The 16,038-nt window shown below is 36.3% G+C and overlaps 1 protein-coding gene across 1 annotated transcript; it reads right to left on the bottom strand.

Annotated features, from left to right (window-relative positions):
- Positions 1 to 2,765: 2,765 nt before the first annotated feature.
- Positions 2,766 to 4,139, bottom strand: LOC111593787 (RE1-silencing transcription factor-like). Its single transcript, XM_023306809.2, has 2 exons — positions 3,467 to 4,139; positions 2,766 to 3,365 (listed from the first exon to the last, which is right to left on the bottom strand). The coding sequence occupies exon 1, from the start codon at positions 4,126 to 4,128 to the stop codon at positions 3,508 to 3,510; it is 621 nt and encodes a 206-aa protein (XP_023162577.1). The 5' UTR covers positions 4,129 to 4,139; the 3' UTR covers positions 2,766 to 3,365; positions 3,467 to 3,507.
- Positions 4,140 to 16,038: the final 11,899 nt, after the last annotated feature.

Below are 16,038 nucleotides of genomic sequence, written 5' to 3'. Positions count from 1 at the left end.
CAGGGCGGCTAGCAGCAGCAGCAACACGATACCGACGACGGGCAAAAGTCGGCCAAGATCAGCGGCAAGAACTGTAACAATCTGCTGCACAACGCCGGCAATAAGCTAAGCGTGAGCAGCAACTCCTTCGGCCTATACGCAGCATCTGGCATCATCGCCCAAGAGCCCTGTCTCCAGCAACGGCCATCTGAACAAATACTGCCTGACGGACTTGACGCGCCGCAAGGCCGAATTCAATCGCCAGCTGAGCGCGCCGACAGACTACACACATCACTCGTCCAGTAACGGCTCATAGCATCGCTGGAGTGGTGGGACACAGTCATCACGGCCATCACGGGCACGTGCACGGCCAGTCATCGACGGCGCCAGCCACACTCAAGTCGCTGCAGCTGCACAACTTTGGTATGCATCATCCGATGCCAAGGCCCACGTCCACGTCGTGCACCAACAGCTTCAACAGACGCCACATACGTAGGCGCAAGAGCAAGCTTAGTAAGCGCCTGCTGAACGGCGATAGCGAAGAATCAGTACGCTGCTCATACTGCTCCGTATTGAATGTGAATGAGAACGACTTGCGGATTTCATTCGAGAACACCTGCACCGACTCGCTGGTCACCGCTGCTAATATGCGACCAAGGAACCGAAATGGTGCACTTTGATGATGTGTCGTTGTACGGCACTCCGAAAGAGGAGCCATATGCTGTGCTTTAATCTGCATTGGCTTCACTCTTTGGTGGATCATCGACGCAAAGAAGTCCGCGAAGCACTTGCGAGGAGTCGTCGCTGGAATTGGGTCGGTCGAGGACGACCTTACACTTGAGGGGGGGGTAGTTAACTTATAACACTTAGTTAGCTTATAACACTTAATGTAAGGTATTATTCAACACTTATTATCGGGTGCTAGACAAGTTAAGGAACAGCCCTGGCAAGGGCAACTCTACTTACGCCGGTGAGGCTATGATTTGTAAAAATATAGATCAGTCTCGTGTTTTAACTCGTACTGATAGGACATGCTAAAAATTGGTGTCATATAAGTAAAACTAAAAATAGTGAATATAATAAGAAAAACCAATAAAATTAACTGTTTCGATTATTCAAAAAAGAACAATTAAAAGCAGGGTTAAAAAGCGTTCTTCCAGTAAACCGCTTAAATAAATATTCACTCCGTCATTTGCTCGTTAAATGGCTTATTTCATTGTCTGAGCCCGAGGCCAGCAATAAGAGGCACAGTCGCCTCTCAACCTAACTTTCAGTCACCACAGGACTGGAAAACATATAATTTATATATATTTGTTGTTATTCTTCTTAAGTCCTATACGATTTATGCATTTAACATAGGCGTAACTAGAATACTGACCTTTTCTTTATTTTTTGTCTGTGTTACTGATGTTGCTGTTGTAGTTGTTGTATTGCACAGCTTGTTTACTTTTTGCTTTGTGTTGCTCTTCTTCGTCGTTGTTGTTATTGTTTTTATCGGCATTCGGTAGATTTTTCGTCAAGTTTTCGTTTTCATTCTCGCCTGGTACGTTTTTTGGTATTTTTGGCCCAAAAGGACGAAGGTTCGTGCGCTCTCTCGCTCTCTCTCTCTCTTTGTGTTTGTGGCCCGCGCACACTCAGCAAATTGATTTTCACTTTTGGCCAAGACTGTCAAAAAAATAACACACACACAAACAAATACGCTCGCAACTCTGGAATTTTCACTTGTGCCACTTTTTTTTCGCTGTTTTGTTTTGTTGTTGTTGTTTTTGTTGCATGTGTTGTTGTTGTTGAACAGGTTTGCATTGGCTATACAAATTCTTCACCTGGGCCCAAAAAATCAAAGTAGCAGCAGCGAAGCCGGCAGCGGCAACGACAACGACAAATTCCAACTGCCTTTTCCTGCTGCCTTTTCTTTGCACTAACACAGGCACACAAAAACGGACACACACGCACACTTACTCACACAAACAAACACCCAGAAAGCAACAAAAATTCTTTCACTGCCTTTGGCTTTGCCTTCCTTTACTTTGCCTTTGCTTTTGAGTTTTTTGCTGTTGTTGTTGCCACTGCTGATGCTGTTGCAGAGGCGAACCGGTTTTTGTTTTTGCACTTCACTTTGTATTTGTTAGCTATAGCTGATGCTGCTGCTGCGCTACAGTTGACAACAATTCAGAAATTTATTAAATTTAATTGAAATTTTATTTTTATTGTAAAAAAACGCGCTACAGTTGCACTCGGCGGTTTTTTGTTTGATTTCCATGCGTATGCACCGTTATTCCGTTTTCGATTTGCTTCTTCTTTGCACACTCACACGAAATCACTTCTTTTTTATTGCTGTTTCACTCGCACTCGATATTTAGCCGCTCACATTGCCGCGACGCGCTAACACCAACCGTTCCAAGTCGAAGTCGTATGCAGACTAAACACTGCTCTTATACCTGCGATATGAATTACCGCTGCTAAACTCAAAATGGCTGTGGCGTTAACAGCAACGTTCTCTCATACTTGTAATGTACTTAACAGTGGCAGAGCGCACAATAGATAACATTTCTGCTAACCGACTGTTGTATTTAAATTTCATACTAATTTATTTAATATAAACAATTAAAAACTGTATTAAAATATATCGTTTATTGTTAAACTTACTCGTACATTATATACAAAGGCACATTCACTTAGTACCCACTAAATATATCTAAGGTTAATTGTATTTAAAGTGATATTAAAATGTTTAATTTAAAAATAAGTTAAATATTCTTTTTAAAAAAACTTAGTATTTGGTAACAAGAACTTATGAATTTCACTTTCAATTTATTCGGCAACAGTCCATATAAACGTTAATTATCGCTTTCGAAATTTGAGGTTTTTCCACTTTGCGAATGGGCTTCAAAATTGTTTCCGTTTAGTTCGTACTTATACATTAAATATACTTATATACTATTATTGACATATTTTCTATTGCTGACAACAATTTTGTCCACTGTTTGCGCTTGCTGGAAGATTTATTCTCTCTATTCCCTACACTTTAGTACAATACATGGCTCCGATTTTAAGTCTACGTGAGATTATCTTTGATTGAAGAATTGGCTAAATCAGAGAAGGATCTATATATCGCGCCGATCCTTTGGCATACTTGTTTTCCGTCCTCTGTATGTGGCGCATACTTGCGCATTCCTCATATCTCTGCCAAATCCTTATCTCAATCATAAATTGAATCATTCATTTCATTACTAATTTCATTTGACTGAATATTGCTTGATTTTCTATTGTGATTCCTTTGTAGACTGAATATTCCTTTGCCCTGTATTGTGATTCCTTTCCATTCCAACTAAATGCAGCTGCACCTGTTTATGAATACCTCCAATTCCGGTTGCCAGAATATAGATCTAAAATTTAGATTAGATTAGAAACGTATTGGGAAATAATTTATGCTGTTCTCTCTTTCTCTCTCCCTCTGTCTCATCAAGGTGTTTAAAAAATATCTCACATGTGAAGATCGGTCGGTGGCTTTCGCTATGTATATTGATGTTAGAGCTCCTGGCTGACCACCTCTGCGGGCAAAAGCTCCACAGGGATCAAGCGAAAGGCTTCGCCTTCCAATGAGACATTGCAATACATTTCACCTGGTATGGGCTTCGCTTGCGGACTCAATGGCGTCACCAATTGCAGCACTGTAACTGGGCCCACAAGCAATTGCTCCTGCTGTTCCTGTTCGCTCTCTATTTGTTTATCTTTCGTGGCTTTCAGCTGTTCCCTTGGTCGTTTTTGCTCCACTGAATCCGACTTTAATTGTTCCGCCGGCTTCTCAAAATCTTCGTAGGCGAGGACAGTTATGTTGTGTTTCGATATATCCTCCGTCGGATGCTTGTTGCCCATATGACGCTTCAGATGCGCCCGAGTGGCTGCCGCGTAGGCACAACAGGGACAGGGAAATCTTTTGGAGCGCCAGTGCTCCTTGCCGTGGGTTTTTTCATGACGCTGCAGATTGTAGAGCCGTTTGCTTGAATAGGAGCATTTGGGCACAGTGCAGCGAAATACAATGGAGTACTTTTTATTCTTTTTCACTACATCCATCATTAAATTGTAATTTAAATGCAAGATTTCCGTAAATTTAACTTTTATTATGATGCGCAGGCGATAGCTAGTCATCCGATAACTAGTGGCGGCCAGTCGATAAGTTCACACGACATTTTCACGAATGCTCTAAATAATTTGTTTAAATAAATAAAAATTTTATAAACTATATTAAAGCTTGCGGTTACATAAGATTTTTATTTAAAACTAAAGCAATTTTTAATGCTTTCATTTAATTTGATAACCAAAATATACACCATATTATTATATCTCTAATCATTGGTTGGTATATTTACCAAGAGAATTAAAAAATACTAAAAAATACCAACAGAAATTCACGCGCGTTTTAAATTGAATATTTTAGTCTGTTAGGCACTCGACGATGTTATTTGCCCAGTTCGTCTCTTCACTGTAAGTTTTGCCTCTGCTTATGTTACACTTCTCTTAAACTGTTAACTTTAAATTGTAATGCTGCACATATGTAAGTGAGTAGCTGTTACCATTTATGTTATTACTAACTTGCCACTGTTACTAGCTCTTATATGATGTTATTGATAAATATACACAGCATCTGTTATATTGTTAGCAGTCTGTCACAACAAATAACTGTTTTGGCTGCCTTCGTTGCGCTATTGCTGGCCATTTTTTCATTGAGCGAATATAACATTCGAAGTGGGCGCAGTTACATTCAGCACCTCCCACCCACAACAAGTTCTGGGTCACTTGGGCACACTTTGCCTTTACCTTTAACGTTTTGTCCCGCAACAGCTGTTGCTCGCAAAGGGCTATGGGATGGGGCGGCTGCCTTTGATTGCCTTTTATCATTGGGCGACAAAAAGAAAGCATTAAAAACAGTTGTTGCCGGCCATTAGCCACATTGTTATAACGGTTAAACTAACATTGTTGTTATTTTAGTTCTTCACCTATTTCATAGAGTCTCTTATTTTTTCTTGCAAAATAATGTAAAATAAAATATAAATAAATTTACAAAATTTTCATATTTTTCTAATTTAATTATATTACAAATACGCCAATCGAATAATATAAAAAAATGAATATAAAAAAATATTATTACAATTTACAATTATTTATATATTGACAAAATCGTTCAATGTTTTAATAAATAAATAAATTAATAATTTTTAATATAATCTAAAAATATTAACAATAAATTTCTAAAGAACAATACAATTTTTTACTAATGTAACAAGAAAGGAAAATATTAATAAAAACTAATGTATGTATATTTATATATATATATATAATGTATATTAAAAATTTGAATTTTTTTTCCTTCGGCTCAACTCATTTACCTGCATTTTAGCCAAATTTCATTTTCTTCTACATTTATGTAAATCATTTTCGTTTCGGTCAGGAAATGAAAACGTTGCAATAAACGTGAGCCACGGCCTGAACCCAAAGGTCAAACGCAAGCGGGACGAACTGGACTCGTCGACAAGATACCAGGTAGCTCTGCCAATGTGCAATGTGCCATGCAATGAGTTTCATTAGCCCCCACTTTAAGCACTTACTGTCCACCGCCCCACTTTCAACCTCTTGCCAAACCCACATGCCCCCGTTGCAAATTTTGCACACATGAATTTGCCACGCAAAAGCTTTCAAATTTCACGCCCTATTAGATTGCTCAGCATAGGGGATGGGGCTGGGGGTGGTGATGGGGCGATGGACAGGCTCACGCCCAGCTGCCTAGCCGCCCAACTCCATTGACCAGGCAATTATCAGCGCTTGCTCCTGATTAGAGGCCAAAGGCTCTCAAACACAGAATTTGAATTTCGTAACTCGACTGCAGCGAAGTCGGTTTTCTGTCCATTTCCGTTTCCGCCTGCCCAAATCGTTGCTGACAAAGCCAAAATTTATAATGCGGAATAAAGCTTAAATGTCATGTGAATAGGAGCAGAGAGAAGTGTGCTGGACACCAAAAATAAGACCACATATTTAACGGTCTTCAGTAGTAGTAGAATAAAGTGTGAAATGCAAAGATACAAAAGATGAAAAGTTAATAAAAATTATTAAATGCTTATTAAATTTATGTCACTATGCTTATATCTTTTATAGTAAAATGTCTTTAAGACAGCTATTTGTATTTTATATAGCAACACCAAAGCTGCGCTTTACTAAAAACAATTTACAGAACCCTTCACGAAGTGATATGATTTCATGCAGATAATAAAATAATACTGCTGCATTTTACAAAACATAAACCAGATGAAAAGGTACTTAATTCGATTAGAAATAAAATAATGCCCTCTATTTGTTTAGCATAGAATATAAAGAATACAATTACACAAAAACCCTATTACTTTTGGTCAGAATTTATTATTTTTCCACGATGTTAGAGAGATGCATTGGAGAGCGATTGTTCATAGAAATAATAGTGCTGGATGAAAGTAGTTGAAGAAAATAAATATCAATATTATGTTACAAATAAAATGTATCAACAGTAATTGGTTTTTAGTATGTTATATTTTAGCTATTGGAATCTAGTTAATTGGCTTTTTTTTATTTTATAATAATTGATCTCGGCAGAAAAGAGAATTTTACCTGCTAGATATTTTATAAATAAATTGAAAATATTGTTTGATGCACAGCTCCTATCACATTCACTATCAGAAGAAGCCTGAAAGCCCTACAGGAAGACTTAAAACTAACTTGCAAGAGAATAGACAAGAGCAAAAGAAATAAAATACGAATTAGGTCAGCCGTTGACTTGAGCAACATATGAACAGGTAGCTTATTGATTCCATGCCACGCAGGTGCCAAGCAGCTATAAAAAACAATAGAAAACAACTAAGTATTAGACCAAAGAAATGTGTATAATAATAATATATAATAAAAAATAAAATATAATAATGTTTAATAGGTTTTTTTTAGTTGTTTAGTTGTCACAACAATTTTGATGAACAACTAAAATAATAATAAGTATAAAAGAAACTAAAGTTTGAAACCAAAACAAACTATTAAAATTTATACAAAATTTTTTAATTTTTAATTTCATTTCAAAAAGTTTTCAAAGTATTGAGTGCATCACCAAATTGTGTTGTACAACATTTCGTACTACTATTTTTGTGATTACAACTGTATATTAGTTTTTTACACTGTCCGCATTGCTATCGATTCGACTGACTTTTTTATAGAACGCTTTACTGTGTAATAAAAGCCGACCAGCGGGGCGTGGCAATTCGATTCTTTTCTTAAATAGTCGGGTAGGCCCGTCTGCCAAGCTCTTATTTCATCTTATCATTATTATCAATTTGACATTAAACTAGATTTAATAGGTCTTATTCCATATTTGTTTTAAACACTCTCATGTTTTACATTTCCGTTAAACGAAACCTATTTTATAATATTTTAAATAATAAACAAATAAACAACAAAATGTTAGCGAATGGGTCAAAAGGCGCCGCCGACTCGTGTTTGGAGGTTGTACAAGAAGTTTTTGTTGTTGATAATTTTGTTGTTGTTGTTGTTGTTGTTGTTGTTGTTGTGGCTGTTGCTAATCTGGTTGTTAAACAAGTAAACAAAATGTGACCAAGTGCCCGAAGCGACCATAAAGTAAACGTCTCAGCCTCCAGACGATCAGCTGAAAGGAGGTGAAGAAACAGAGAGACGAGAGCGAAGAGTGGCAGAGTGGGAGAGCGAAGTAGCACTGAAAAGAGCGGGGCAGAGCTTGGGCAGCCCAGTGAACTGAAATGGAAGTAAGCTGTGTTTCGTTTTTCATAGAAGACGTGTCTGGGGAAAAGTTTCAAATTAGCCGAATGCAGACAGAGAGAGAGAGAGAGAGAGAGAGAAAGAGAGTGAGGGAGAGCGAGAGAGATAGACAGGCGAAGGCAAAATTTGTTTATTATTTTTTGTGTTGTTTTATTTGTTGTTCCAAGGAAAAGGCAGCCGTTAGCAGCTACTACTCTTGTTGTGGCTGGGGCTGACGCTGGTGCTATCGTCTTTATGAAATCAGCCACGTGAGTCGAACAGCGCACAGTGGAGCAGCAAATGTTGTCTATAAATTATGTAAGGTAAATGAATCATTGAATGATTGACTGATTGACTGATTGATCAGCAGCGCAGAGTACTAAATGGGTGGAGACAAGAGCAACAAAGTTCGCACAGCACTTAACTGTTGTGACGAAAATGAAGAATTTTTGCTTGGCATCCGCTGGCAAGTGTGGAAAATAGATGAAAACTTAAAATATTTGAAAGATTGCTCCAGCTGGCATGCTTAAAACAATTAACTTTCAAATTTGATCTGAAAATTGGAAATGAGTTTGTTTTAAATTCTTATACAAACGTGAATAAGAGTTGAAAAACTTAAAATAAAATTATTTTATTTTTAGTTCATTAGATTTTAAGCCTAAACATGTATAATAATATGTAGATAGGCCATTTTTTAATTATTTTAATTTATATTGAAATTAAAAATGTTGTAATTTATTACTTTTGTATCATGACTTTGACCCACTGTGCGTTTTTGATGCGACGTAGACAGCTACAGCAACAACCACAGCAGCAGCAACAACAACCCGCAACAGACAACGCACTGTAAGTAGATGCAACGGACAATGTTTTTTTTGCCTTCCTCGCTCTCTGCCTCTTCTTCTGCGTCATTTTCTGCTTCTTCATCTTGCTGTTGGATCGATGCTTATCCGAGCATACAAACAGCCTCTGATACGCGCTCCACTACAGACGAACAATGCTGCCTCACAGTTTGACAGTCACTGTGGAGCTCATTATACGATTTATGTACCAGCTGCCGCACATTGCGTGAGTGTGTGCCACGCCTTCCAGCCCTCTCTGCACTCGGCGGCTTTCATAATGTCCAGACGATAAATAACAATCAGGTAGCTGCCACAGTGGGTGGAATGTTCGCCAACAGCACGGCAAATTGTGGAAGAGGAAGCTGGTGGGTGGGCAGGAGGATGCCACAAGAGGCGCAGCTGCAAGTGGCAATGGAGGCCACCCGCGTCAGCAGCAACAACATGCAACATGATGATGAGGAAACATTTTGACCAAAGTTTATGATGTGTTTGAATTTTAGATTCGAGATTCGAGCCTGGAATTGACCACGGTGCTGCTAAGCCAAGAGAAGAGACTATTGCAAGAGGCGCAGCGAAAGTCGTTGCAAATGCACATTGAGATGGAAGCGTGACGAGAAAACAGTTGAATTTTACTATATATAATATATATAAATATGCGTTTTTTTATGCATAACGTAGATCAATAGCATCGGATGCAGTCTGAAAAATAATAATAAATTTATTATATATTCACTCAAATGATTTTGGTTTATTGTTCTATCTATTTTAATTACTTTAGTATCAAGCAATTTCGAAAACTTGTTGAGCAAATAAATAAAAAATAATTCTTATCAAATTTCTTAGTTATTAGATTGATAGAATATATCGCATATAAATATATACATATATACTTATATGAGTGTACATAGAATGTGATATATCTGATCATTTTGATTTTCCTTCCAGACTTTTGTGAAGTGAAAGCCAAGTCAACAGAAAGATTATATAAATGTTAGATATGTATATAAAAATCTCATATATAGCTTATAATATATATAGTATAGACATATATATATATATGTATATCTATAGAGTATATATAGAGCTATATATATGTAGCAGCGTATAGTAATATAGTATATCTATAAAGCGAATGCTGATTTTTGCAATTCATGATCTAGTGTAGACATTTACATTCTCAGCTTTATTCGAAGCTCTGTCAAGTTGCTGTCTCGTGTCACGATGAGCACGCACAGCTCTAGTGCGCTGGCTGTCAAACTGTAGGCAGTGTTGCTGCCACAGCTCACGGCTCACGGCTCACTAACCTCGTGATTTACTATATTAACGAGCCGAAGCTGAAACTAAAGACAGATCCAAAAGTTGGGCCAGACAAACCGGCTGCCAGTCGGCCGGCTGAAGGCATTGAGTGACAGACAGGGGCGCTGCCAGCGGGGGTGAGGCGTGGCATGCGTTTAACATAATGAAAATGTTTGGCAGCAATAGCAACAGCAGCAGCAACAGCAAAAGAATGAGAGAAAAAACAACATTTGCATGAAAATGGATTTGCATTTTCTTTCTTGCTCAACTGCAGGAAAGTGAAAATTGCATAAATAAAATGCAAAAAAGTATTAAAAAAAAGAAAGAAAAAACAAATATTGAAGCAGGTCGCTGCTAAATGAGCGAAAGTGAACGCTAAAGGGGGCGCCGAAGCAGGAGAAGGAGGAGCAGCTGGGGCATGAACAGAATCAAGAAATGCGAAGAGGAAATGCCGCAATTGGCAGCGCCTGTCAAACTGTGATGCATGACAAATGGAAAAGCGAATTGTTCGATGAATCAAACTGCAAGCGATTCGACTGATCGAAAAGTCTTCTTTAACTGAATTTTGATTTTTTTCTACACTCAATAAACATGATAAGTTAAGAGCTTACTTATGGAAGGGATCATATATGAATTTGTCTACAGAACTTAAACGATTCTAGTTAAGATCTAGTTATGGAAGTTAAATATCTATTCAAATTATCATTGAGCAGCCAAAAAAACTTAAAGATCTAAAACTTTCACAATATTTGATTAGATTCTCAGGGTTTATGGCTTTTGCCAAATGTGGCTCCAATCGATAAGGAATTCTGTCTTGGTTTAAGTTTCGTTTAAGTTAGTATCTTAAAGAGAAATCTCTTTGGTAAACACAAATATATATATGTATATATGTTTTTATCAGGTAAACAAAGAGAGTTAAACTAAGATTGATTGAAATTTAAATTAATTATATTTAAATAAATTTTATGTAATTTTCTGATGAGAATTTCCTAAAACATCTTGCAAATAATTTTTCTGTTTTCTATTGTCTTTTCTTTCAGCCTTTGACCTGCCCAAAGTCAAGTTAATAATATCCAAAACTATAGTAAATATGTATCCATTTTTGGGTACATAAATAACATCAAATATAGCCAAATTATGATACATACTATGAAAGCCTTTAATGATTAATGCCATATAAATTAACTACATTTAAAATATTTTTAAATATTTATAAAAATTTAAAAGATTTCCATCATAATTTATAAATTAAAAAAAGCAGAAAAATATTGCCTTGTTTTTAAAATAAATTAAAGTTTAGGTAAATTAAAATATATATCTTAGTTGAAGTTTAGTCCAGCATATATACTGTGTCTATATACTGCATATTTATATAATCATGGATAACTTTTTAGGTGGATCGATATCAAATTTAGCAGCTTATACAGAAATATATAAAAGTAAAAATTGTTTTTGAGATACTTTTGCAGGCGTCCCGAAAAACGTTCTTTAAGGAGCACAACAGGGGTCTCTGGATATCTTCTAGTCGGACACACCTTTTACTTCTCATTACAGCTGCTGCTCCGCCAAAAGATTCTGTGCATCTGTTTTGGTCTTTTATCTTAAATCAGTTGGGATGAGAATTATGCAAAATATTTGTGCGGTCACCAACTAAGGAATTAGGCAATAAATTTATGTAAAAACCAAGATTTCAAGCTGTTAACTGTCACGTTGCGAGCTCAGCAGAAATAACAACAACAGCCACAGCAGCATCAGCAACAACAACAATCGCATACCTGGCCAAAATGCGGGTTCGCTTTGAGCGTATTACGCGCCGGCAATCACATTGTAATTCATATTATTCAAGAGTATAGTTAGCAGAGGATGGCGGGAGGCTTTGCCAGGGCAACTCTGCTGCTTCATTTCAAAGCCTTGGGGACACGGCGGATTGTTATTTTTAACTGCCTCAAGGTTGTCCTTGTCTCTGGCGGCCTTTGTGCTTGTCAAACTTTTCGGCCAGCGACTCCCACAAGGCGGCGAAGGATGTGGTAGCAACTCCAACAGCAGAGCAGCAAGCACGCATCAACGCAGCTTGAGCGTTCATCTCTAGTCGCTCTCAGCTCAGAACGAATGGCAGCTCTTTTTGGAGATGGGCGCGTGATTTGTTTAGCTCTAGAATATGGGAAATGAAAATTGTATATAAAAAATCAATTTATATTTAAAATATATTCCAAAATATTTATTATAAATTAAATCACATTTTTAAATTAATATTTATTAATTTTAAAAATTAATTGAATTGGGCTTAAATTAGTAGATTAGTATAATTTTATATTTATTAATTTTTTTGTTTTATAATTAACTGCAAAGTAACAAAATTAATATAATTTAATATTATAATAAATTTTAATATATAAAATAATATAATTTATTATATAAGTTTTTAAAATTAATGGAAATTATTCTTTTGTAATCAAATTCAAAATATTTCATTAATAATTTTTAAATTTAAATTTTAATTTTATTTAAGTTTTATAAATCAATTTTTGTGTGCAGCATATTTCGTAATTTGATTGGTTTTTAGCTTTTAAAATATTTACAGCAAACTGTCTGTCTCAGTGCTTGCCAAACTGCGTACAGGCAGACACTTTCCATTCATCATCTCAATCGCAGCCAAACGCCAGCTAAGAGGACGTTACTTCTTTTACCTTGTGTCCTGACATTTGATAGAGCTATGCGGCAGCAGCATCATCATCATCATCATCATCAGCTTCCATTTGGTTGTTTTAGTCCTTTGGGGTTATTTAGCACTTGCGGATTGTTGGGGCAAACGTCAGGAATGTTCCACTACGTCACATCACATGAAATATGAAATCAACGCAAAACGACAAAGGAAAACGAGAAAATGGAATTTTTCAAGTCGTCGTCGGCATTTTGAGTGCATCACGTGAGTGCGAGGTAGTGGCCAATTCCCGAATCGTTTTTCACGTTTTTCCGCGTTATTTTCAGTTTAGTTAGTATTTGTGAGTGGAGAAGTTCGCTAAGAGCAGGATTTTCTTGCATATCTTGCAAATCCTTTGCACAAATACTAATAAAAGCGCAGTTGAAGAGGGGGATTTGATTTTTGGCATCAGTCGCTGCCATTGCTGATAGTTTGTTTTACAAATGTGGCATGCCACGCCACACCCATGCCCGCCCGCCCACCATTTGGGAAGCTTAATAAAATGCAAATGATGTGAAAATGCAACGCGAAACGTGGGTGGAAACCAAAATGCTACTATCATTGCTTTCTCTTCTCCTCTCTCTCTCACACTCTCTATCATTCTCTCACTCTCTGCCTCTTTCGCAACTATTTGTCCTGCTTTCAATGCACTCTTAGTGTGAAGGCAAAAATGAGGGACTTTCTCTATGTGTGTGTGGGTGTGCTTGGGGGCACTTTCAATATTTTTCATACGCAAATAGCAGCATTTGCTGCCAAGCGACCATCTGATTATGCAGCAATGATTGAGTAGCCGAGGGAGTGGGGAAGTCCTGCCTGAAAGGACGTGCTAGCATTCTTATCAGAAATTCACTTTCTAAAGGCTTGCGCTGTAGAACGCAGTTAAAGTGAAACTTTGCTTTAATGTACAAATTAGGATTTGTATTTTATAGAACTTAAGTTTAAATATAAATGTGAAAGAAATTATTGGTTGAACTTTTATATAGCATATATTAATATTTAGCTGATAAAGCAGACTATGCGCTAGGTCTATCTTCACCTACTAGTTTTTATAATAAAAATCTTAAATTAGAAAATTAAATTGGATTTCTTTTACTTTTTTTTCTGAGAATATAATATGTTTATATCTTATAGTAACACATAAAATTAATTATTAGGAATATAATATAATATTAAAAGATTTCAAACTATTAATATTAAAGAGAAAACACTTATAGATAATATATAATTATAGGTAATATATAATCTATGTGTGAATAGAATGAAACATAACATAACTTATAACAAAATTCAATTCTTTATATCATATACACTGTATGATATCAAAGACTACAGAGCTTGATATATGTTCCGGACTATGTATGCAGTTTCTTAAGATACCGTTATATCGAGTGTAGAGCATCAAACTGAACCAAAATGCTAAGCGACTGAAGAATAAGTTTCCTTTTAATACAGATGTTCATTAAAAGAGTCTTCACTGTAACTACTTTACCCTGATTAATTGTGCATATCCTTCTCTCTCTCTCTGTCTCTGCAGACAAACCCTTTATTTGTCTACACCTCAAGTACGCACTTAAAAGTAAATCAAATTTTAGTAAAGTGCTTCCTGCTGCCAGAGCTGGTCGAATACGATGTCAATCATGGAATAAGCACATATATCACATATATCACTCGAGCTTGAAAGCGCTGCAAACTAGCGAAAATGATGTTAAGAAATTAATTTAAAAATTGCGAACATGTCGAAGTTGCAATTTGACTGTTGCCGTCGCAGTTGCAGTCGAATTTGAGATCTTGGTTTGGCTTGGCTTCGCTTGTGGCTAGGCAACTCGTGGGGCAGCAATAGGAGCCAACAAATTGGCGCAAATTAAACGGCTCAAGCCGCAGGTGGCAAAAAATGTTTAAGCAAAATATTTATATATATATATTTGACATATCTGCACATGGCAAAAAAACGTACAGCAGCCCAAAAATCAAATTCGATTTGCGTTTTGGCATTTTGTGTGACTTTTGAGCCTGGGAATTGGAGTTCGAACTGCGTTTTACAATTGCGTAAGCCAATTTAAGTCAAAGTAACAATTTCCAAAGCTAACATATTTTGAAGAATTGAATAGAAAAAGTAGCTCAACATGATTTTCGATCACTTAATAAGCTACATGTTACCCTTTTTTTGTAAAAGTAAAAAAAAAGTTTTAAACAAATTAATTGGGTTCAGTCTTTTTGTGTAATTTCAGAATTTCGTCTTTGGAAATATTCCGTTAAATTTAAAATTGAAGTTGAAATTGAAAAAAATTGCTTTATCACTTTGTCTATATATTTTAATTATTACTGTCACTTAACAAGCTCTTTTAGCCACTCGCTCCTCACACGTTCAACGTGGCCGCGTTACTAAAAGGCTAGCCTCGAGTTGGGAGCTCGGAAATCGACTTTGGCAACTCAACCACAAAAAACTTCACATTGTGGAACTGTACATAAATGTAATTAAATATATCAGACGACTTACAATATATATATATATATATATATATATATATATATGTATATGTGAGTGGGGAGACTCAACAAAATGCTTCTTGCCTTCGGCTTTGCCTTTAGCTTGCCTGTCTTATGTTCTTCCTCGTACTTCTCCTTCGAACTCAAATTTTTGCTGAATTATCGAAAACTTTTGTCAGACAACAAAAAAACATTAAGCATTTGCATTAGCTTATGTTGTAGCTGCACTTGTTGCTCTGCTCCACTGCACTTCAATGAAATATTAGCCGCGTCGCATGCAACAGCCCGATTCGAAGGGCAATTGTTCAAATACCAATTAGGAGATACCCTTTTTTCCAAAATTATTATCAAACTCTTAAACTATGGAACATATTCATGAAACAAAGTCTATTAATGAAGTGAAAGAAGAAGCGCTTCTCAAGCTCAAGCCAAATTAAATTTCATTGAAGAAATGATCTGAAAATTTTTTAAAATTTAAAATGTGAAACTAGATTCAATTATTTCATTTTCCAGCCCACGTTTTTCTGGTTGAAAATATATATAAGATCTAAATTAAATATACCAAATAAAATGTTTTTCTTTTAATTTTTCTAAAAATATATATGTTGAAATATATTTAAGGCATACGAAAATATTATATATCAATAAAATCAGATGACTGCCGGCAACTTATACCAATATCAAACTACCCCACTTCGATGCCTTACGAGCGCAATGCAACAACAAAATGCCGAGTTCAGCGAAAAAAGGAAATGCTTCTATCTGTCTACAGTTTGACAAGCACTAACCCAGTGCAGCGTGTGAAACGTAACTTACGTAACACAAACGCTTAACGTTCAAATAATTATGTATATTTTGAAATTCTTGCTTGAATTCCGTTTTACGCATGCAAATTGTCAATATGAAGGTGTTTTGTTAATATTGCTTAACTGGAATTTATGGTCTTGTGTA

This window comes from Drosophila hydei, unplaced genomic scaffold, assembly GCF_003285905.1.
Source record: "Drosophila hydei strain 15085-1641.00,03,60 unplaced genomic scaffold, DhydRS2 tig00000060-arrow-pilon, whole genome shotgun sequence".
NCBI lineage: Eukaryota > Metazoa > Arthropoda > Insecta > Diptera > Drosophilidae > Drosophila > Drosophila hydei.
The sequence above is the reverse complement of the archived record's forward strand: the minus strand, read 5'-3'. Positions and strand labels throughout refer to the sequence as shown.